The sequence below is a fragment of the Nerophis lumbriciformis genome, linkage group LG13 (assembly GCF_033978685.3).
Source record: "Nerophis lumbriciformis linkage group LG13, RoL_Nlum_v2.1, whole genome shotgun sequence".
Classification (NCBI taxonomy): Eukaryota; Metazoa; Chordata; class Actinopteri; order Syngnathiformes; family Syngnathidae; genus Nerophis; species Nerophis lumbriciformis.
Genome location: NC_084560.2, coordinates 38,533,099 through 38,555,621, shown reverse-complemented (window position 1 = coordinate 38,555,621; position 22,523 = coordinate 38,533,099). Strand labels below are relative to the sequence as shown.

The following is a 22,523-nucleotide window of genomic DNA, read 5'->3' as shown; positions in this document are numbered from 1 at the left end:
CATTTAGACCACATTGGTCCCATTTTAAAAATCTCAAAAACCGCCATACTGTCCAGGTGAATTTTCCTCTTTTATTTGTTGATTTTTACTTTCTCTTCTTGCTCCATGCAAGGAATGTGAAAGTTGGACTTCTCCCTTGTTAACTTCCGTCTCCTTAATGTTTTGTAATCAATCAAAAATATCAAGCAACCAAAACATGGATAAGTGTGGAGAGTGTTTTGCATTTGCTTTGTAATGGATTTAAATGGGTGTAATTTAGAAATGTTTTACTATGTTGTGTGTGACCATGTCTGTTGACATTTTGTGTTGGTTGGATTTTTATTTTTTTCACCATGACTAGAGAAGGTTGTTTGCATTGGGTCTATAAGTAAATGCTGCGTATAATTAAAGGTCATTGACACCCATGTTCTAAATCATAATTTGTCCCAAAGTACTATCATAAAGTCTGCCATGATTAGCAGTTGTTGAAGGGAAAAGCGAACGTTGTTATGCATCTGTAAAATCAATCCACCGCTGTATACTTGAAATTAGCAAAATACGTAAATATTACATGTTATTATGAATGTTACTACATTACATACATACTTACTAGGGGTGTAACGGTACGTGTATTTGTATTGAACCGTTTCGGTACGGGGGTTCCGGTTCGGTTCGGGGGTGTACCGAACGAGTTTCCACACGGACATATTAAGTAGCGTAACGCACGTTGTGTAAACAATGCACACCGAGGCACAACACACGGCATGCTAGCAGCTAACGGTCTACGACAACATGTAAAAGCCAGAGCTGGAAGACCCTCCTGCCTCGTTAAGATCTCCCGTTTGGGAACACTTTGGCTGCGCGATACAACAATGGAGGACGGAGGTTTGCCGACATTGTTCAGCAGCTGCTTCTGACAACACGTCAAACATGCTAACCCATTTGAAGCGTCACCACCGCATTCAAGCAGCCTCTCCTCGGCGAGTCAGGCAGGGCTAAAGCAATAACAAAAATTTTTTATAGCAGCATATTTAAGACCATATTGCATTAGAAACTAGATTTTGACCCACTTCTATGGTGGAAGAACAATAAGCCCATATTAGGGATGTCCCGATCTGATATTTGGATCGGATCGGCCGACGATATTTGCCAAAAAATGCGGATCGGCAAGGCATGGAAAAATGCCGATCCAAATCCAGTTTAAAAAAAACAAACTCCGGTCCGTGTTTTCCAACGCACCGATTTAAATAATACATTCCACTTTTCTGCTGCTCCCTAATTTCCGTTCCGCATTTTCCAGCACACCTTCAACACATCCACAGGTCTGTGGATTCTCACACAGTTGCTTTTAGCTGCTGCCATTACATGACAGGCTCTTCTCACTCTTTTCTGTGTCTCCCTCTCACAGACAGCAAGCGCACCTTCTTACACATGTCACATACTGTCACGTCATACGTATACGTCCTCCCCGAGCAGAGAGGTAGCAGCATGGCTAACGTTAGCTGTGATGCTAGCGCAGCCGCAAAGGTGCGCGCCTGTGCAATTGCGCACTGCTCAAGCGTCCTCTGCGTACGGCAAATCCATGCCACGCACAAAATCAAATAAAACAAAAAGCGCATAACAATTTTCGACACACGGACACGACAGAGAAAACAGTTTTCGTCATCATTGTTCAAATATTGTAACGTCTGTCGAGACGCTTATCTCCATTCGGTGCCACACGCCCACACCATCAAAATGCCGAGGCAAACATTTCCATATCAACACCGTATGAAAAAATTAGTGATTTTTTTAGTTGTGATTTCCTTCTCTGCATGAAAGTTTAAAAGTAGCATATATTAATGCAGTATGAACAAGAATGTTTTAATGTAGACACATATAATCATCATACTGCTGTGATTATATGCATCAAGTGTTCATTCAAGGCTAAGGCAAAATATCCACATATATATTGTGTATCGCAATACGGCCTTAAAATATCGCAATATTAAAAAAAAGGCCATATCGCCCAGCCCTAGTTCAATGATGCCATTTCTGTTTGTCATGTATAATTTTGTCTATTTTGTGTTTATTCTTGAATAAACAGGTCAGTTTCTTGTTACCAAATATTGTGTATTATTCAAACTCCCCTAATTCAGCTGGCTAGTTGTTATCAAGAGTACTAAAACCCTTTTCAACATGATTCTGACAACTAAGTAGGCTAAATAACTTTAAACTTTAATACATGCTCGGATAGGCCAGTATCGGTCAGTATCGGTATCGGATCGGAAGTGCAAAAACAATATCGGTATCGGATCGGAAGTGCAAAAACCTGGATCGGGACATCCCTAGCCCATATATCCTCTTACTGCCAAGTTAGCCAGGCTGGGGGGGGGGGGAGAAAATTTAATCTGAGGCTGAGTTGACTTGAAACTGTTTAATGTTGCACTTTTTATATGTAGAAGAAAAGTTTTGTCATTTTATTTAATCTGAGCAACAACTTGAGGCAGTTTAATGTTGATTAACGATTAAACAAGTTGAACAACTTATTGGGGTGTTACCATTTAGCAGTCAATTGTACGGAATATGTACTTCACTGTGCAATCTACTAATAAAAGTCTCAATCAATCAATCAAAAAAAGCACTTTATATGTAGAAAGGTTTTGTTAAGAAACCATTCTGAGCCTTATCTTATTATTATATATGTTGACCACATTAACCCTGGCAATGGACACTTTGTGTATATGTATGTTATGCCATTGTTTACAAATTTGGTAAATAAATAACCCAAAAATGTATATTTTGTCGTTTTTTTACTGTACCAAAAATGAACCGAACCGTGACCTCTAAACCGATGTACGTACCGAACCAAAATTTTTGTGTACCGTTACACCCTTAATACTTACAGCGTGTATATAAAACGTTGATGGAAGCTTTTGGATGTTTTTTTAGAGCGCTTTATAGGTGGAATAGATAGATCTAAATCAGCTCCTTTGTTAGCTACCTATTACTCGCGTCTATTTACGCGTTAGAATGCATAAAAAGAAAAATAAAGACATGTCATACCTGCCAACTACTCCGGTTTTCCCGTAATTAGTACGGTTTTCATCAACCTATTCCGGGTTACGGTTGCAGTGATAAAAAATACGGTTTTTCATTAATTAAAAAAAATAAAAAATTAAAAAGTTTTATTCACGAAATCGCGTAACAATGACAATCGACACTGCTTCCCGTAACTTCCTATCGAGCCATTCCGAATGCCATGCGCGAGGCTATTTATAGCACCGCTGCCAAGCACGAGGCACCAGTTGCCATTGTTTCCAAACGAGTGAACGATCATGGAATCAGCCGGAGAAAAATCGCAAACGAGTCTTAAACCGAAAAGAAAACTGCAGTCATTCCGTGAAGAATATTCAAAAGCCTATCCGGGAATAATTATCCGTTCCAAAAAGGGTGAAAACTACGCGAATTGCACCTTGTGCAGACAAGATTTTTCGATCGGACACGGAGGAATTAGCGATGTAAAAGACCACGTTAGGACAAAAAAACACAAGTCTAATGCCGTTGCTAGCGATACAAGTGGAAAACTTTCAACGTTTTTCGTCGCCCAAACAGATTCTTTGGATGTGATAAATGCCGAAGTTTTATTTACGGAGGCAATAATTGAGCATGGACTTCCAATCGCACTGACATGGGACAGTTATTTCGGAAAATGTTTCCCGACTCGAAAATCGCCAAAAAATATGGATGTGGTCGAACCAAAACATCAAACATTATTCAGTGTCTTGGAACAGAATCCTCAAAAAGTATCGCCGATGTCATGAAGACGGAACCATTTAGCATGTCGACTGACGCCAGCACCGATTATGACGATGTAAAACTGTACCCCATTTGTGTTCGATATTTCGATGACGACATTGGAAAAGTATTGTCAGTACTTCTGTCTTTGAGGGAATGCAATACGGCTTCCACAGGCGAAAACATTTACAAAATACTCGCGGAAGAAATAGACTCAAACGAAATTCCTTGGCAGAATTTGGTTTGCTTTGCTGCCGATAATGCTGCAGTGATGATGGGATATAAAAAGGGTGTTGCAGCTTTCATTACGGAAATGTCTCCTTCGGTTTACATCGCCAGTAAGTACAGTTCGTAGCATAAAAAAACTCACAAAACATAACATTTTAAGTAAATCTTTTACTACAAACAATAAATCAAATCAAAAATAATTTATGTGTACAGTATATATTTTTATTTGTGATAACGATAACATGTTCAAAACAAGTAACATATAACTATCATACTATTCTATTACTCTTTATTAATTTGAAAAATGTCATGAAGTTTTATATTTATATTTATTTATTCTTTCAAGTCCAAGTTGAAGAAATCTTGTTAAATGTTGACAGCATAACTACCAAAATACAGAAGTATGTCCTTAATATTTTTGCAGTGCTATTTCTGTTGAAAAGTTAAAATGATTACATTAGAGATGTGATGTGCCACTTTTCAAGTGTCTGATGGCTTAAATTAATTTTCATTAATTTTTCAAATTTTGAATTCTTTTGAAAGGCTTACAAAAAAACTACATTTGAATTGTAATTCCATGCTATTGACAGGACTATTAATTTTAATGAAGTTAGCTTACCATGTTTACAGTATGATAATTGTGATAGAAATGTGAATTTTAGGCACAGAATATTTTTTACAATTGAACGCAATTGAGGCAGTAGATTATACAAGCTTGGACAGAAAGTTAATAATGACACCAATTTTTTTTTTAATGGAATTGTTTAGTACTGTTTTACCATTTGTTTATTGTAAAAAGTGTTTATACTGTTTATACTTTCAATTAACAAATTGAAGTATTGTGAAAGGTTGACAGGATAACTGGCATTAACTGTCAAAATAATTTCAAACTATTGAAGTTAGCTTACAGAATAAACATGTCAATCAACCCATATGATTTTTGCTGTAATATTTTTGTTTTGAAAAGTCACTGTGACTGATAGAAAAGTGATGGTTTTAGCAACATTTTAACCTGTCTGAATGCTAATAATCATTTTGCGGCCCCTGGACCCTGGCTACTAGGTTTTTCTGATTTCAAAAGTTGGCAGGTATGACATGTTCTTGTCCCACATATAGATTATGAATGAAGTGCAGTTCCCCTTTAAGATAAAACCGAGTGAATTTGCATACATTGCAACAATGAATTCTCTTATTAAAGAACAAGTTTAAAATAGCGTCTTACAGCAAAACATGTTTTTGAGCTAGCAAGAATGCTACAAGTACATCGACAACAAACAATGCGGAAATGTTGTCGTACTTTTATTGACAACAAGTTTTGTCGTAACATTATTAATCGTGATTAATCCAATTTCAAAAGTGTTATTAATCTGATTTAAAAACTGTGAATTTGTTGTTGTTGTTTACAGTCATCAGACGGCGTCCATGTGTCACAGTGTGCCCATGCTGAGGGTGGAGGAGTGGCCGCTACCCGGGGACTCGCTGACGGGCGATACCGTTCGAGCGCTCATCGACAGGGTGAGCCTCACGTCAATTGTCAAGTCAGCGTAACTTCTCTTGAAGGCAAGCCATGTTCTTCATACATGACTGAAAATCGGCCGCAGTCCACACGAACAAAGACATTTGAGTAAATTCCCCATGGTTTGCAGGGAATATATTAATGAGATGGAAATGTTCTGAACTCCTGTTTCCGAGGGGAAGAATAATGCTTCCATAGGAGATTTTAGTCGCTGTAGCTCAACTTCTCTTCAGTTGAGACTGACTCAGCAGCGCCTCTGCTGGTTGCGGCTGAGTAGTGCACTTAATTTGTCCTCGCTGCGTCTACAAGCAAAAAAACGTTGCACACATTTTAATCTGGAATGGGTTTTTTTTTTTAGAGATGTCCGATAATATCGAGCTGCCGATATTATTGGACGATAAATGTAATATTGGAAATTATCGGTATCGGTTTCAAAAAGTAAAATTTCTGACTTTTTAAAACGCCGCTGTGTACACGGACGTAGGGAGAAGTACAGAGCGCCAATAAACCTTGAAGGCACTGCCTTTGTGTGCGGGCCCAATCACAAAATACTAGCTTTTCACACACACAAGTGAATGCCAAGCATACTTGGTCAACAGCCATACAGGTCACACTGAGGGTGGCCGTATAAACAACTTTAACACTGTTACAAATATGCGCCACACTGTGAACTCACACCAAACAAGAATGACAAACACATTTCGGGAGAACATCCGCACCGTAACCAACATAAACACAACAGAACAAATACCCAGAACCCCTTGCAGCACAAACTCTTCCGGGATGCTACAATATACACCCTCTGCTACCTCTTATCCCCCCCACCACCTCAACCTCCTCATGCTCTCTCAGGGAGAGCATGTCCCGAATTCCAAGCTGCTGTTTTGAGGCATGTTAAAAAAAATAATGCACTTTGTGACTTCAATAATAAGTATGGCAGTGCCATGTTGGCATTTTTTCCATAACTTGAGTTGATTTATTTTGGAAAACCTTGTTACATTGTTTAATGCATTCAGCGGGGCATCACAACAAAATTAGGCATAATAATGTGTTAATTCCACGACTGTATATATCGGTATCTGTTGATATCGGAATCTGTAACTAAGAGTTGGACAATATCGGAATATCGGCAAAAAAGCCATTATCGGACATCTCTAGTTGTTTTTTTTTTGGTCTCTCCTGAAGGTGAACAGCAGTGCCCGAGGAGGAGTTCGCTTCGTGGGCTCGGTCCTCCAGCAGGTGAGCGGTCTGAGCAATGGCGGTAGGATGCACAGTCCTAAGGGGGGCTGTCACTCGCCGCCGCAGTCTCCCCCTCGCACGCCACCTGGAGACAAGGAGCTGGAGGAGAACACCTACAGTCCTGGTCTGTGGACGCATCATCTTTACGTCGTCTTCTCAAATATTCTTTCAATGATCTGCATCAAACTCCTTCTTTCTTTCCAGACATGCGACTCCTGGTCTTCTTCCACTCCTGGGCTCCCGGTTGTGCCCCTCTGGACTCGTTGGCCTGTCAGTACCACCAGGGGGCGCTCTCTATGCGCGTGTCCAGGAAGGGTCAGGTGGTCAGCGCCCTGGAGGCCGACTGGCTGGAGCTGACGGCAGCCTACTACCGCCGAGGCTGGTCGCTGGTGGATTCCTTCGTCTACTGGGACACGCCCAGAGGTCAGCGTCTTCGTGCTCCTGTGGCACTGTGGTTGGAATTATGACGTCAAAACGGTGCCAACATTTGTGGGCATAGAAACCGTACTCTGCGCTCACACTTCCGCAAGACAGTAGGCGTTTAAAGTGACCAATCGGAAAGGTGGGGAGTTGCTGGCCCGTCTGTTTAAATGGTGGAACGTTGCGTGCCTAGGGAAAGACACACGTGCGCACTGTGCGAGCACAGTGTCCACACAAACGAAGTCTGCGCCCAAGCGCCAGAGTTCGCGCTTGTGCAACTTGAGACCACGCCCATGCCAGCGTAGTCCACACACGATCGCAAACGGAGTCACGAGCAAAGGAGTCTGCGCTAGAGATAAATACTTTAAAATGTAATATCGGAAATTATCGGTATCGGTTTCAAAAAGTAAAATGTACGACTTTTTAAAACGCCACTGTACGGAGTGGTACACGGACGTAGGGAGAAGTACAGAGCGCCAATAAACCTTAAAGGCACTGCCTTTGCGTGCCGGCCCAATCACATAATATCTACGGCTTTTCACACACACAAGTGAATGCAAGGCATATTTGGTCAACAGCCATACAGGTCACACGGAGGGTGGCCGTATAAACCACTTTAACACTGTTACAAATATGCGCCACACTGTGAACCCACACCAAACAAGAATGACAAACACATTTCGGGAGAACATCGGTAACACAACATAAACACAACAGAACAAATACCCAGAACCCCTTGCAGCACTAACTCTTCCGGGACGCTACAATATACTCCCCCTCCCCCACACACACACCTCAACCCCGCCCACCTCAACCTCCCCATGCTCTCTCAGGGAGAGCATGTCCCAAATTCCAAGCTGCTATTTTGAGGCATGTTAAAAAAAAGAATGCACTTTGTGAATTCAATAATAAATTCATATGTTGGCAATTTTTTTCCATAACTTGAGTTGATTTATTTTGGAAAAATCTTGTTACATTGTTTAATGCATCCAGCGGGGCATCACGACAAAATTAGGCATAAAAATGTGTTAATTCCACAACTGTATATATCGGCATACCTGCCAACTACTCCGGTTTTCCCGTAATTAGTACGGTTTTCATCAACCTATTCCGGGTTACGGTTGCAGTGATAAAAAATACGGTTTTTCATTAATTAAAAAAAAAATTTTTTTTTAAATGCGCGAGGCTATTTATAGCACCGCTGCCAAGCACGAGGCACCTGTTGCCATTGTTTCCAAACGAGCGAACGATCATGGAATCAGCCGGAGAAAAATCGCAAACGAGTCTTAAACCGAAAAGAAAACTGCAGTCATTCCGTGAAGAATATTCAAAAGCCTATCCGGGAATAATTATCCGTTCCAAAAAGGGTGAAAACTACGCGAATTGCACCTTGTGCAGACAAGATTTTTCGATCGGACACGGAGGAATTAGCGATGTAAAAGACCACGTTGGGACAAAAAAACACAAGTCTAATGCCGTTGCTAGCGATACAAGTGGAAAACTTTCAACGTTTTTCGGATTTTAGCCACAAAAAGGTAATGACACCAATGTTATTTATTGGAATTGTTTAGTACTGTTATACTGTTAAAAGTGTTTATACTATTTATGCTTTCAAGTCCAAGTTGAAGAAATCTTGTTAAATGTTGACAGCATAACTACCAAAATACAGAAGTATGTCCTTAATATTTTTGCAGTGCTATTTCTGTTGAAAAGTTAAAATGATTACATTAGAGATGTGATGTGCCACTTTTCAAGTGTCTGATGGCTTAAATTAATTTTCATTAATTTTTCATATTTTGAATTCTTTTGAAAGGCTTACAAAAAAACTACATTTGAATTGTAATTCCATGCTATTGACAGGACTATTAATTTTAATGAAGTTAGCTTACCATGTTTACAGTATGATAATTGTGATAGAAATGTGAATTTTAGGCACAGAATATTTTATACAATTGAACAAGGCAGTAGATTATACAAGCTTGGACAGAAAGTTAATAATGACACCAATTTTTTTTTTAATGGAATTGTTTAGTACTGTTTTACCATTTGTTTACTGTAAAAAGTGTTTATACTGTTTATACTTTCAATTAACAAATTGAAGTCTTGTGAAAGGTTGACAGGATAACTGGCATTAACTGTCAAAATAATTTCAAACTATTGAAGTTAGCTTACAAAATAAACATGTCAATCAACCCATATGATTTTTGCTGTAATATTTTTGTTTTGAAAAGTCACTGTGACTGATAGAAAAGTGATGGTTTTAGCAACATTTTAACCTGTCTGAATGCTAATAATCATTTTGCGTCGGGGGGCGAAGCCTGAACCCCCCACCAGGACTTTGTCCTGGACCTACCGGGGCCTGCGGCCCCTGGACCCTGGCTACTAGGTTTTTCTGATTTCAAAAGTTGGCAGGTATGTATCGGTATCGGTTGATATCGGAATCTGTAATTAAGAGTTGGACAATATCGGAATATCGGCAAAAAAGCCATTATCGGACATCTCTAGTCTGCGCACAAGCAAACTGAGTCCTGGCTTGGGCAAACAGAGCCTGCGCAAGAATACGAACAGACTCCACGAGGAAGTACAAACGTAGCCCGCACACGATCGAAAACCGAGTGTTCTCATGAGCGCAAACAGAGTCAGCGCAAATGTAGTCAGCACAAGCGCCAATGGAGTCAGAGCTTGGGCAACAGGAGTCCATGCACGATCGCAAACGGAGTGACACGCAAACTGACTCCGTGCACGAGTGCGAATAAAGTCAATGCACAGGCAGACAGAGTCCGTGCACGATCCCAAACTGACTCTGCGCACAAGCAAACGTAGTCTGCACACGATAGCAAACTGAGTCTGCGCACAATCCCAAACACAGTTTGCGCACAAGGAAACACACTTTGCGCACAAGCAAACAGAGTCCAGGCACAAGCAAAAGTAGTCTCCGCACGATTGCAAATGGAGTCAAGAGCAAACTGAGTCTGCGCACGAGCAAACCGAGTCCGCAGATGGGAAAATGTAGTCTGCACACGATTGCAAATGGAGTCAAAAACAAACTGAGTCTACGCACGATCCCAAACTAAGTCCGCACACGATTGCAAACACAGTTTGTGCACAAGCAAACTGAGTCCAGGCACGGGAAAATGCAGTCTGCGCCGATTGCAAATGAAGTCAAGAGCAAACTGAGTCTGCGCACAAGCAAACTGAGTCCGCAGATGAACGCAAACAGAGTGCGAACACGATTGCAAACTGAGTCCGCGCACACAAGTCAAAACGGAGCCCACAATTGATCAAAAACTGAGTCCGCTTACGAGTGCAAACAGAGTTCGTGCCAACGCAGTCCGCGCATGATAGCAAACTGAGTCAGTGCTGGGGCAGACATAATCGGCGCACGATCAAAAACAGAGTCCTGGCATGAGAGTCTGGTTACACAAAATGAGAAGAGACTTATTTCCTGGTGCAAAATGAGTTGGTGCACGCTGAGAGTCCACAGGCAAGGAGAGTGTGATTCTGACACCATTTGGAATGTCCAAAATAAAAGGGATTCTTGTTTCTCTTCCTGTTGTGATTATGACCAATCCCTGCACTGTGTTCATATTTAGAAGCGTCTCACTTCCTGTTTCTTCACGCTGATGACGATATCTCAGAGCGTTGTGGGTTTCTGGTCAAAATGTCCGCTTCGAGTCTTTGCAAAAAAATGATAATAGTAATATTACGTTTCAGGCGAGCCTGTGCCGCGGTCGCTGGAGGGCCTTTTCGTGTACGAGGAAAAGAGCACCGCCCCTCCCGCCAACGACACTATCGTGGTGGAGCAGTGGACCGTCATCGAGGTCAGAAAACACCTCGATATGTTTTTATTACAAGATTTCTGCTGAGTCTGGAATTTGCTAAGATATGCCGTGATGTTTATTGGAGCACAGTTAGGTCGCGTTTGTGCACTGTTTGTATTTTTAAGCAAGGGCGTGGCGTCTGTGCAGGGTTCCAACGTGAAAACCGACTACGGGCCCCTCCTTCACACACTGGCTGAGTTTGGATGGCTGCTCATGTGCGTGCTGCCCACGCCCATCATCCGCCATGACAGGTAAACATGCAAACAGCATATCCCTTTTTCTTCTCCGTAACACAAATACACCCAAAAAAAAAGGGATTTAAATGTATAATAATGCTCCTTTTCCACTGATGCTCGTTATTTATATTTCATTTCATGATAGAAGAATGAATTGTACGGAGGTTCATTAGTGTCTTTATTAACAAAGCTTTTTTGACACTCAATTTATGTAACTGAATTGTTTGCATTTGAATTTTGTGAATTTCATTTATTTTACATAAAATTTCATTGAAAAAAATTCAGTGTCGAAAAATGTGTTGCTTCAGAAAGCAAGTAAATTAAGACCGAAGCAATCGATCCTGACTCAGAACCAGCCAATTAGGTGTCTATTGATTGATTGATTGAAAGTTTTATTAGTAGATTGCACAGTTCAGTACATATTCCGTACAATTGACTACTAAATGGTAACACCCGAATAAGTTTTTCAACTTGTCCACGTAAATCAATTCATGTCTAGTTTGAAGTCACATGATGTGGAACTTGGAAAAAGAGGGCATAAAAAAAGCCCATTTTGGGATAAATAAAAGTCTATCCTATCCTAAGACCCGTGTCACAATTTTTAATACATTGAATTTTCATACCCGGAATTTTATACAGTGAATTTTAAAACACTGTTCTTTTTTTAATTTGATGTACAAAAAAAAAATCAGTTAACAAAATTCAAACGCAAGAAATTTCGGTTACTTAAATTTAATGTCGAAAAGAAGACACAAATTCACCTCCATAGAATGTCCACATACAGTCTTCCCATTACGCTCAAAAGTTGTTGTTCTTCTAAGCATTATTCCATATTTTTGGTCTAAATCAAGCATTTTTAAAGCACAAAAATGGCTACTTGAACAAAAAATATCAATACTATAGTATTTTTGTCCACTAGATAACACCAAACCAATCAGAACGTGCTATCCAGTACCGTGGACATTGATTGGCTCAGCCTCAGGCAGCCACAGATTAGAATTGTATTCTTATTATTGGATTTTTTTTAAATTTATTGTTAAAATGCTACACTTTTCAAATGTCACTGTCATAGCATGTAAATGTGGCACCACCTTATGGAATGTTTACAATAAAAACAACAACAAATGTAATTATAGCCAATACAAGGTGTAGGTGGTTAGACATTCATCTAATTGGAGCAACTTTATTATTGAACTTCTGCAGCTATATTAATGTTATAGTAACATTTATGACATGTTTAAATTGCATATTAAAATAACAGGAAAAACATATTCAAAGGTTTGGCGGCCTCTCAAACACGTGGAAGCAAAAGAAACCAAATTATTTGAGAAACCAGACTCATTTAGCGCATGTAAACATACCAATTGTTATGTGGCAAGTGAATAGGCATGGAGGTTAATTTGTGTACGAAAGGGACAAGCGTTAGAAAATGGATGGATGTTACGAAAGTTAGGTTTTTTTTCGACACTGAATTTATGTACCTGAATTTTGTAAACGGAAGTTTTTAGCATCAAAATATGCTGACAGTGTCATTAAATATTTGTGAGCAAAATTCAGTGTGTAAAAAGTCGGTGCAGAAATATTTGTTACTTCATAATTCAAGACTCACTTCCGGTAAATTAAGACTGAAGCAATGAGGTGACTTTTGAAGCAACAAATATTTATGCACTGAATTTTCTTTATACTGAATTTTTTACACTGATTTTGTTTATGCACTGAATTTTTATACACTGATTCTTTTCTGATCTGAATTTTTCTGTACTGAATTGTTTTACACTGTTTTTTATGCAATGGATTTTTTTACACTGCATTTTTCTGCACTAAATTTTTTATGCACTGAATTGTTCTACACTGTTTTTTTCCTGCACTGAATTGTTCTATTACTGTGTTTTTACGCAATGGATTTTTTTACACTTAATTTTCATACACTGATTTTTCTATGCACTGAATTGTTCTATACCGTTTTTTTCTGCACTGAATTGTTCTATACAAACTTAAATGCACAAAAATTTTTACGCACAGAATATTTTTTACACTGACTTGTCCTGCACTGATTTTTTTACTGCAATGAATTTTAATACACAAAATTTTGTATGCACTGAATTTTCATAAACTGAATTTTTGAAATAATTATAACAGACATGACTTAACCTCCATAAACAAAGCGTAAAGGGCCTCCTTACTAATTCTTAATTTCTCTGTCAGTGATGGGAATCTTGCCACCAAGCAGGTGGTGTTTCTTCAGAGACCAGTCAGGAATCAGGCAGCATCACACCACAGGAACCAGGTAAGCACATGGAACTTTCTGTCTACACTGCACCCTGGTGGCCTATGTTGGAACTGCATATGATTTTCAAACTATTTTGTCATTCACGGTGTTTACACCTTTCCCCAATCAGTGCATAAAATGACTGTGTACCTGCAGGTGGTGCACAGCGAGGTGGCCAGTCGCTCCTTGAGCCGGTCCGGCAGCAGCGCCGCGCCCAGGGAAGAGCTCTCCCCCGCGGCCGGGGGCATCGGCGGCTTCCCGGTATTCGTAGGCGGGTTCCCCAGTTCTCTGTCACACCTGGAGGAGGGCGGCTTTGATCCGGACGAGGGGAAAGCGGAGGTCACCTGCATGTGAGCCTCTGTGACGCTCAGGCGGTCCCGGATGGAGGAAGATCCTGACTCCTTGCTCCTCCACTGTGGAAGCACTTTTTTAACAGAAGCCATAATGAGAGGACAATCACCGCTTCAGGTGACTTTTGTTCCAGAAGGTTCATTCCCGTCATTTCTGCACAGTGACAATGGTTCCCTTTTGTTACCCTCAAAGATGTCCTGAAACATTCCAACACTCCTGTTTACATTCCTGGAACACAGGAGGCCATCAGACTCACATTTGAACAAGATAGCAACACAAATCATGATTTCATGACTAATTCTTCTTAACATTGCATCCTTTTTTGTGGGGACAGTTTGGGTGAGGCTCCTGTCCTGTTTCCATTGCACAAGGCAGGCTTGGGCGAGTCTGGTGTGGAATTAACAACCCCAAAAATCTAAATGAGGAATTAAAAAAACAACAGACACTCCAAACTCTTGTAGAGAGTCTTGCAAGAAGAGTGAAAGTTCTACAGATGCAAAGATGGGGAACAAGTCCACATTTTCTTCACTTTTCACTTTCTGTCCCAATACTTTTGCCCACATAGTTCTCGTACAAAACAGTATTACGATGTTTGTGTTCATGGTACCGACAGTCTTTTTTTCAATGGATGCTTCTCACAACTACCAACTTTTGGTCCAATAATTTGTACAATAATTTCATCTACAGTTGTTCTTGTATCTTTTTCCAGGAGTTAAGTTCCAGGAACCCCCCCAGAAATGGCAAAGCTAAAGCCATCAAACGAGATCTTCTAAATGGATTTCCATTTTTGAGCAAGGAAAATCTTGCATATTTTGTGTTTTTGACATAACAAAAACTTTTTCTTTGATTTAAAACTGAAAAAAATGTCAAAGGATAGATCTGGAGTTATATATATATATATATATATATATATATATATATATATATATATATATGTATAATCACACAGTACAGGCCAAAAGTTTGGACACCTACTCATTCAATGAGTTTTCTTTATTTTCATGACTATTTACATTGTAGATTGTCACTGAAGGCATCAAAACTATGAATGAACACATGTGGAGTTATGTACTTAACTATCCATCCATCCATCCATTTCCTACCGCTTGTCTCTTTTGGGGTCGCGGGGAGTGCTGGAGCCTATCTCAGCTGCATTCGGGCGGAAGGCGAGGTACACGCTGGACAAGTCGCCACCTCATCTTTTATATTCTAGTTTCTGCAAAATAGCCACCCTTTGCTCTGATTACTGCTTTGCTCTTGGCATTCTCTTGATGAGCTTCAAGAGGTAGTCACCGGAAATGGTTTTCACTTCACAGGGTTGATTAGTGGAATTTCTTGCTTTATCAATGGGGTTGTGAATGAGAAGGTGTGTCCAAACTTTTGGCCTGTACTGTATACAGTATATAAACATGTTATGAAAATGTTGCTACTGTAGAGAAAAAAAAACATTTAAAAACAGACGTACAGTGTTCCTCTCATGTCAGTATTAATATCTCCACTTGTCATTTTTGAGTTGTACAATTTGCTTCCTGTTGTGGATATGGTGTTTGTTGCAATAAACACAAGTGTTATTTACCCCTCATTTGTCCTTTCACGCCAATTAAAGTTCCCAGGCCAGGTCCAGAATAATAAGTATTTTATTAACAGACATCAAGATAATGTCGACAGTAACAAAATTCTTTTTTAGTCCATTGAAAAACCAAAAAAAAAAAAATGTGGGTTGGATTAACAAAATAAGTTAATGCAAGGGAGGCGGTGTGAGACATTGGTCTATGAACACGAAGAATATTCCGCTTGGGAGTAAACTACAAGTTCTTCTCTAGCACACGAGACACGCCTACTTTTGTCTTTCCCTAGCAATCATACATAAACTCATTGATTGATCACCGTAGCGGGACAGCGAAAAAGAAGCTTCCCCTCCAAACGAGACGACGCAAACCGAAGCAGACGTAGAAAAAGAGTGAAGAAGCACCGTCAGAAAAGGAGAGCTAGCAGAGAGGTGATGATTGGGGATTATTTACATGGCTGTCAGGTGCGTGTCAACTACATCCATCACTGATTACTTTTGTTTTGTTTTTGCAAATCCAGCTGCTGAAAAGATGAAGTGTGCCCTAAAGGAGACGGGGGACAGCGTGGCCAACAAGGAAGGTACACTAACGGTTCCTGCAGGTTAGACACAGGTGACTATGGTAGCAAGTAACCAGGCAGGAGTCTTAGTACACTGTACAGTAGTGTGTGTGTGTGTGTGCGTTTCTTTCTCCTGTCTCCCTTCTTGTTTGCTTTTTACCGGTGAGCTTCAGGCCTCGCTCTCACCGGCCGACGATGTGTTCTGCACCTCCTCCTCCAGGATGGGCACGATCAGGTTGTCCTTGGACATCAGGTTGTACTTCATCACGAAGCGCGTGAAGCGGTGACACAGGAATGTTTCATTCTGTCCACGCACGTGAGAGAAACACATGATGATCATGACGCTCCGTCTCTTTCCTCCCGTCACGCTCTTGTTTAATGTCACATCATTGGATTTTTTTTTTCTCCATTTGAAATACAGTGGGGCAAAAAGGTATTTAGTCAGCCACCGATTGTACAAGTTCTCCCACTTAAAATGATGACAAGAGGTCTGTAATTTTCATCATAGGTACACTTCAACTGTGAGAGACAGAATGTGAAAAAAAATCCAGGAATTCACATTGTAGGATTTTTAAAGAATTTAATTGTAAATCATGGTGGAAAATAAGTATTTGGTCACTTCAAACAAGGAAGATCTCTGGCTCTCACAGACCTGTAATTTCTTCTTTAAGAAGCTCTTCTGTCCTCCACTTGTTACCTGTATTAATTAATAAACCTGTTTGAACTCGTTATCTGTATAAAAGACACCTGTCCACAGCCTCAAACAGTCAGACTCCAAACTCCACTATGGCCAAGACCAAAGAGCTGTCAAAGGACACTAGGAAAATAATTGTAGACCTGCACCAGACTGTGAAGAGTGAATCTACAATAGGCAAGCAGCTTGGTGTGAAAAAATCAACTGTGGGAGCAATTATCAGAAAATGGAAGACATACAAGACCACTGATAATCTCCCTTGATCTGGGGCTCCACGCAAGATCTCATCCCGTGGGTTCAAAATGATCATGAGAACGGTGAGCAAAAATCCCAGAACCACACGGGGGGATCTGGTGAATGACCTGCAGAGAGCTGGGACCAAAGTAACAAAGGTTACCATCAGTAACACACTACGCCGACAGGGAATCAAATCCTGCAGTGCCAGACGTGTCCCCCTGCTTAAGCCAGTGCATGTCCAGGCCCGTCTGAAGTTTGCCAGAGAGCACATGGATGATACAGCAGAGGATTGGGAGAATGTCATGTGGTCAGATGAAACCAAAATAGAACTTTTTGGTATAAACTCAACTCGTCGTGTTTGGAGGAAGAAGAATACTGAGTTGCATCCCAAGAACACCATACCTACTGTGAAGCATGGGGGTGGAAACATCATGTTTTGGGGTTGTTTTTCTGCTAAGGGGACAGGCCGACTGATCCGTGTTAAGGAAAGAATGAATGGGGCCATGTATCGTGAGATTTTGAGCCAAAACTTCCTTCCATCAGTGAGAGCTTTGAAGATGAAACGTGGCTGGGTCTTCCAGCATGACAATGATCTCAAACACACCGCCCGGGCAACGAAGGAGTGGCTCCGTAAGAAGCATTTGAAAGTCCTGGAGTGGCCTAGCCAGTCTCCAGACCTCAACCCAATAGAAAATCTGTGGAGGGAGTTGAAAGTCCGTGTTGCTCGGCGACAGCCCCAAAACATCACTGCTCTCGAGAAGATCTGCATGGAGGAATGGGCCAAAATACCAGCTACTGTGTGTGCAAACCTGGTAAAGACCTATAGTAATCGTTTCACCTCTGTAATATAACCTTTGTTGGCAATAACAAAGTATTGAGTTGAATTTTTGTTATTGACCAAATACTTATTTTCCACCATAATTTACAAATAAATTCTTTAAAAATCCTACAATGTGAATTCCTGGATTTTTTTTTTCAAATTCTGTCTCTCACAGTTGAAGTGTACCTATGATGAAAATTACAGACCTCTGTCATCATTTTAAGTGGGAGAACTTGCACAATTGGTGGCTGACTAAATACTTTTTTGCCCCGCTGTACATCTCGGAGGTCCAACAAAAGTGTATTGGAAGTGTTAGCTTTGATGCTAGAATTTAGAAAGTTTCAAAGGGTTTTTTAGTAAACGCGCCATTTGGGTGTCCGTAACTTTAATAGTAATGAGCTGTGTTTGTCTATGCCAGTCTCCAAGAAGCAATATTGTTTATTTTATCCACTTTTTTACATAGCCACTGTAATTATCACTGAACAATAATAGGGGTGTACCCATCCGATATTGAAGTCATTTAAAAAGGTAAACAATATTTCCTCTTTGCCCTGAACTAAACAATGTGGCGACGCCCACTTGAAACAGCGGCTAAACTACAAAGCAGAGCTAGTTAGAAGAATCCATACACATACAACACATTTCATCTGCTTGTGTTATTGTGAACGACATCATCGATGTAAGATCCATGTACAAACAGCAGTCGCAACTTGAGAGGTTCTGATTTTCATTTCTTTCTCTTTTTTTTTTTAACTGCCTCAATTAGTCAGTTTATAGCTCAGAGCAGCAGCACACTCCTCCCCTTCACAATAGCAGCGCTGTGCTCGACATAAGGTCTGACTGTGCTCACAAAATCATGGTTTCAAAAAAGTACTTTCAACACTTAAACACCTATTGATACATTTACAAAATGATTATGCTTTGACTTAAAATACTGGTCAAAACTGTCCAATGATGTAGTGCATCTATAAATGTGAGGATTTTTACATTAACAAAACGTTATTACATTACAAAAAGCACACACTCTATGGTGGTAAAATAAGTCTAAAAGTTTTGTTGTACTTGTGCAATGACAATAAAGACCTATCTATCTATCTAAAAGGTAAAAAAACGGAATTTAAAAAAACTTTAAAAACGGAAAAACTTTTTTTTTTTCATATTGCTTTTATTCAAATGTGTTATGATTTTTTTACTTGCTCATTTGTTACTGATTTATATCTGGATCATACACAATATATTCAAAGTTGAATTTTGGTGGTACAATAAATACTAGTGAACAATCGTGTTAATAATTGTGATTTTGATAATCAAAATAATTGTGATTATTAATTTTGCAATAATCGCCCAGCCGTATTGCATATTACTTACACATTCAAAGTGTCCAAGGCTATTAGAAAATATCCAGTATCAAACGTGTCCGCATCATTCAACCAACTGCCTCATGATCTTAACTTAATGAGTTATTCTGGCCTCTCAGTATAGACAATTACCACTCTATTTCACTTTAAAGACAGTAGAAGTCCATTCCAGACTGTTAATAATGAACAAGTTAGCGTTTTCAAACCTACAATACACCCTACACCAGGGGGAGCTCCACTAACCACGTTAAACCCAGATTCCGATCTAACAAAAGGTTTTAACTCATTCTCTTTCTATGCCACATCAATATGGAATGCACTCCCAACAGGTGTAAAAGAAAGGGCATCTCTATCCTCCTTCAAAACCGCACTAAAAGAACACCTCCAGGAAACTTCCACCCTAAACTAACACCCTCCCTTCCACATCCCACCTCCCCGGATTGTAAATAATCAAATGTAAATAAGCAAATGTAGATACTTATTCTTATGCTTTCTGATCTCTCTCTCTATGTCCACTACTTGCTGTACATATCCTACCAAGTCAGACCTACACTGTTTCAATGTCCATTTCTCTGAAGATGCAATTGTTGATGACTGAAGTGTTGATATCAACCAAAACCCTCCCCCTCCACATCCCACACCCCGGATTGTAAATAATTCAATGTACATACTCTGATGATTATCTTGTGTGATGACTGTATTATAATGATAGTATATATCTGTATCATGAATTGATTTAAGTGGACCCCGACTTGAACAAGTTGAAAAACTTATTCGGGTGATACCATTTAGTGATCAATTTTACGGAATATGTACTGCACTGTGCAATCTACTAATAAAAGTTTCAATCAATCAATCAAACTCTGTTTAACCAATTTCACTTGATTAAACCATTTCTAACATTCCACGCTACAAAATTATAAAAAGTATGTATGATTCCTCCTGATATCGTCCTGCATCAATATCTGTACCGGCCACATTTGGTATCGTAATCGAAAGTGAAACATTTGTATCGGGACCCCTCCATTGAGTTCTTCACCAGCTCAATCTGTACTAACAAACACATTTTCATTCCCTTGAGTAAAAACAGCTACACTGGTACACAACACAGAAACGTGGATTGAATAGGGTCCGCTTCTGCCTACCACGTTTCCGACATGTTTAATTATGCATGAGTAAACAATGGCGCTGCCAACGGCCATTTTGGGAGCGTACGCACCTCATACTTGTCGAATATCTGGCGGTGGTGGAAGTAGGCGTGGGAGAATATCCTGTAGATGCGACGACACACCGAGCCCAGCTTGCCCACTGACGACTCCTTGATGCTCACCCTGCCGGCGACGATAAAAACGCTGAAACGTGCTGCTGTTGTGTGAAGAAGTGACGTGAAGGACGCGACTAACCTGCTGGGGAAGTATTTGTTGCTGTTGAGAAGGCAGGCAGCTCCGTCCAGCGTGTGCCTGGTGTAGTCGATGGCGGGGCACTGTCAACGAAAACGAAAACACAATCAACGCCGAGCAGGGGACAGAGATTGGGAAAAGGAGTCGTGTCTGGGAAGACAGTGCCTGGGACTTGCCTCTTTAGGGGTCTTGTGGGCAGCGCATAGGAAGATCCACTGCTCGGTGGCTGTCATCTGGGTGCAGGTGTCTGGATGGCACTCGCTCTGCGTGCAAGGGAACAACTGACTAAATGTCCTTGACTAAGAGGATAAATAAAGCTCTGTCTGTTATTTTGTTGAATATTATCTTTAATAACAGCACTTCCTATACATTTTTTTTTTTTTTTTTTAGTTCCGGACCCCACAAATGTATTTGGCACCCTCAGTCATAAACACATTATAATGGGACTGTCTGTGAAAGTAGTTTATTTTATTATTTTATTACAACTCCGTACAGCAGGTGGAGGTATGCATCGCAACGCCCTTTTAACACACCTGTTATGTATTATTTACATAAAATAGGAAGACAAATGTACTTAAATTTTTTTGGGGGGTTTTCCCTCCATAAGTTTTTATTGTAAATATTTGTTTATTTAAAAATCCTAAAATTATTAGGGAAACTCATTATGCAACACATTTTTTAATGTCCCATTAATCCCGCTGGACACTCAAATACTTAAACAAAAAAATAATCCAAGAAAACTATAGTCCTTAATTTCATTATCTATAATTAGAGATGTCCGATGATATCGGACTGCCAATATTACCGGCCGATAAATGCTTTTAAAATGTAATATCGGAAATTATCGGTATCAAAAAGTAAAATTTATGAGAAATACAGAGCAGTTGCGTCTCCCAGTCAGCTGCCCCTCCCCTCTCCCACACACAGCACAGGAATTGCAGCACGACATCAGCATGAGAAGTTTACTGGCGACGCTTGATGACCTCATCAAACCGCCGCGAGCGCAGCATAACAACAACAAAGAGTGTGTTGTTGCCGGTGCTGTAGCCTGGCTAACAAGCCAGCTCGCTCAGTGACTGACTAACGACATGGTTTGGGATTATTTTAAAGTGTCTCTGACGGATAAAAAACTGGCAATTTGCAATGACGAGCAATTTGATCTCCCACCTCTTTAAGAATCATAAGGAGATACACGATGAATACAAGCGGAAGATGGATGAAAATCAAACAGTGAAAAAAAGTAGTACCACACAGTTGTCGCTTAAAGACTCAGCCGAGAAAAAACAAACATACAACAAAAACCACCCCTATCTCAACGCAGCATTTCAGAAGCTCTGACTGACTGGTAGGCCACTTCAAGCACTCACCACTAGCTTGCAGCACATTTGTGTTACTCATACAAATACGTTAGAGCAGGGCAGATTGAGCTCAGTTGATAATTTCCTGCTATACAGTATGCCAGGCAGTCTTGCACTAAAGGATGACTATGTTATTGTTGACTTTATGACTCTAGTATACTCTGGACTGAAGCTGTGTGCCTTCATTGTTTTTGTAGCTGTTGTTTTGAGGCATGTTTAAAAAAAATTAAAAATAATGCACTTTGTGAAAGTCAAAGTATAGTACTTCCCATAGTTGTAGTGGGTCTCAGGGAGAGCATGTCCCAAATTCCTAGCTGCTGTTTTGAGGCATGTTAAAAAAAAAAAAGCACTTTGTGACTTCAATAATAAATATGATAGTGCCATGTTGATTTATCTTGGAAAACCTATCGGTGGTTATGCATCCAGCGGGGCATCACAACAAAATTAGGCATAATAATGTGTTAATTCCACAACTGTATATATCGGTATCGGTTGATATCGGAAACGGTAATTAAGAGTTGGACAATATCGGAATATCAAATATCGGCAAAAAAGCCATTATCAGACATCTCTATCTATAATCCTATATATTAAATAAGAGGTTTTTTTCTTTATATCAGGTACGAAATAAGGATGGGCGATAAAACAATATCAATATATATCGTGATAAGACAAGTAATAAATATTAATAAA

General features: G+C 40.1%; 2 protein-coding genes across 4 annotated transcripts in view; one reads left to right on the top strand and one right to left on the bottom strand.

Annotated features, from left to right (window-relative positions):
* rftn2 (raftlin family member 2) overlaps nt 1-14,717 on the top strand; it is a 32,468-nt gene extending 17,751 nt beyond the window's left edge. For both annotated transcript variants that reach the window (XM_061970838.1, XM_061970837.1), the window contains 7 exons: nt 5,391-5,499; nt 6,686-6,863; nt 6,944-7,162; nt 10,874-10,980; nt 11,128-11,231; nt 13,422-13,503; nt 13,642-14,717. In XM_061970838.1, the coding sequence (XP_061826822.1) occupies nt 5,391-5,499; nt 6,686-6,863; nt 6,944-7,162; nt 10,874-10,980; nt 11,128-11,231; nt 13,422-13,503; nt 13,642-13,839 (997 nt within the window). In that variant the 3' untranslated portion in view covers nt 13,840-14,717. The remainder of the gene's footprint in view (nt 1-5,390; nt 5,500-6,685; nt 6,864-6,943; nt 7,163-10,873; nt 10,981-11,127; nt 11,232-13,421; nt 13,504-13,641) is intronic.
* A 738-nt stretch (nt 14,718-15,455) lies between these two features.
* The window catches only part of LOC133613352 (MOB-like protein phocein), a 30,557-nt gene continuing 23,489 nt past the window's right edge, over nt 15,456-22,523 (bottom strand). For both annotated transcript variants that reach the window (XM_061970841.1, XM_061970839.1), the window contains 4 exons: nt 20,649-20,735; nt 20,476-20,555; nt 20,292-20,403; nt 15,456-16,267 (listed from right to left, as the gene is read on the bottom strand). In XM_061970841.1, coding sequence (XP_061826825.1) covers nt 16,133-16,267; nt 20,292-20,403; nt 20,476-20,555; nt 20,649-20,735 — 414 coding nt within the window. In that variant the 3' untranslated portion in view covers nt 15,456-16,132. The remainder of the gene's footprint in view (nt 16,268-20,291; nt 20,404-20,475; nt 20,556-20,648; nt 20,736-22,523) is intronic.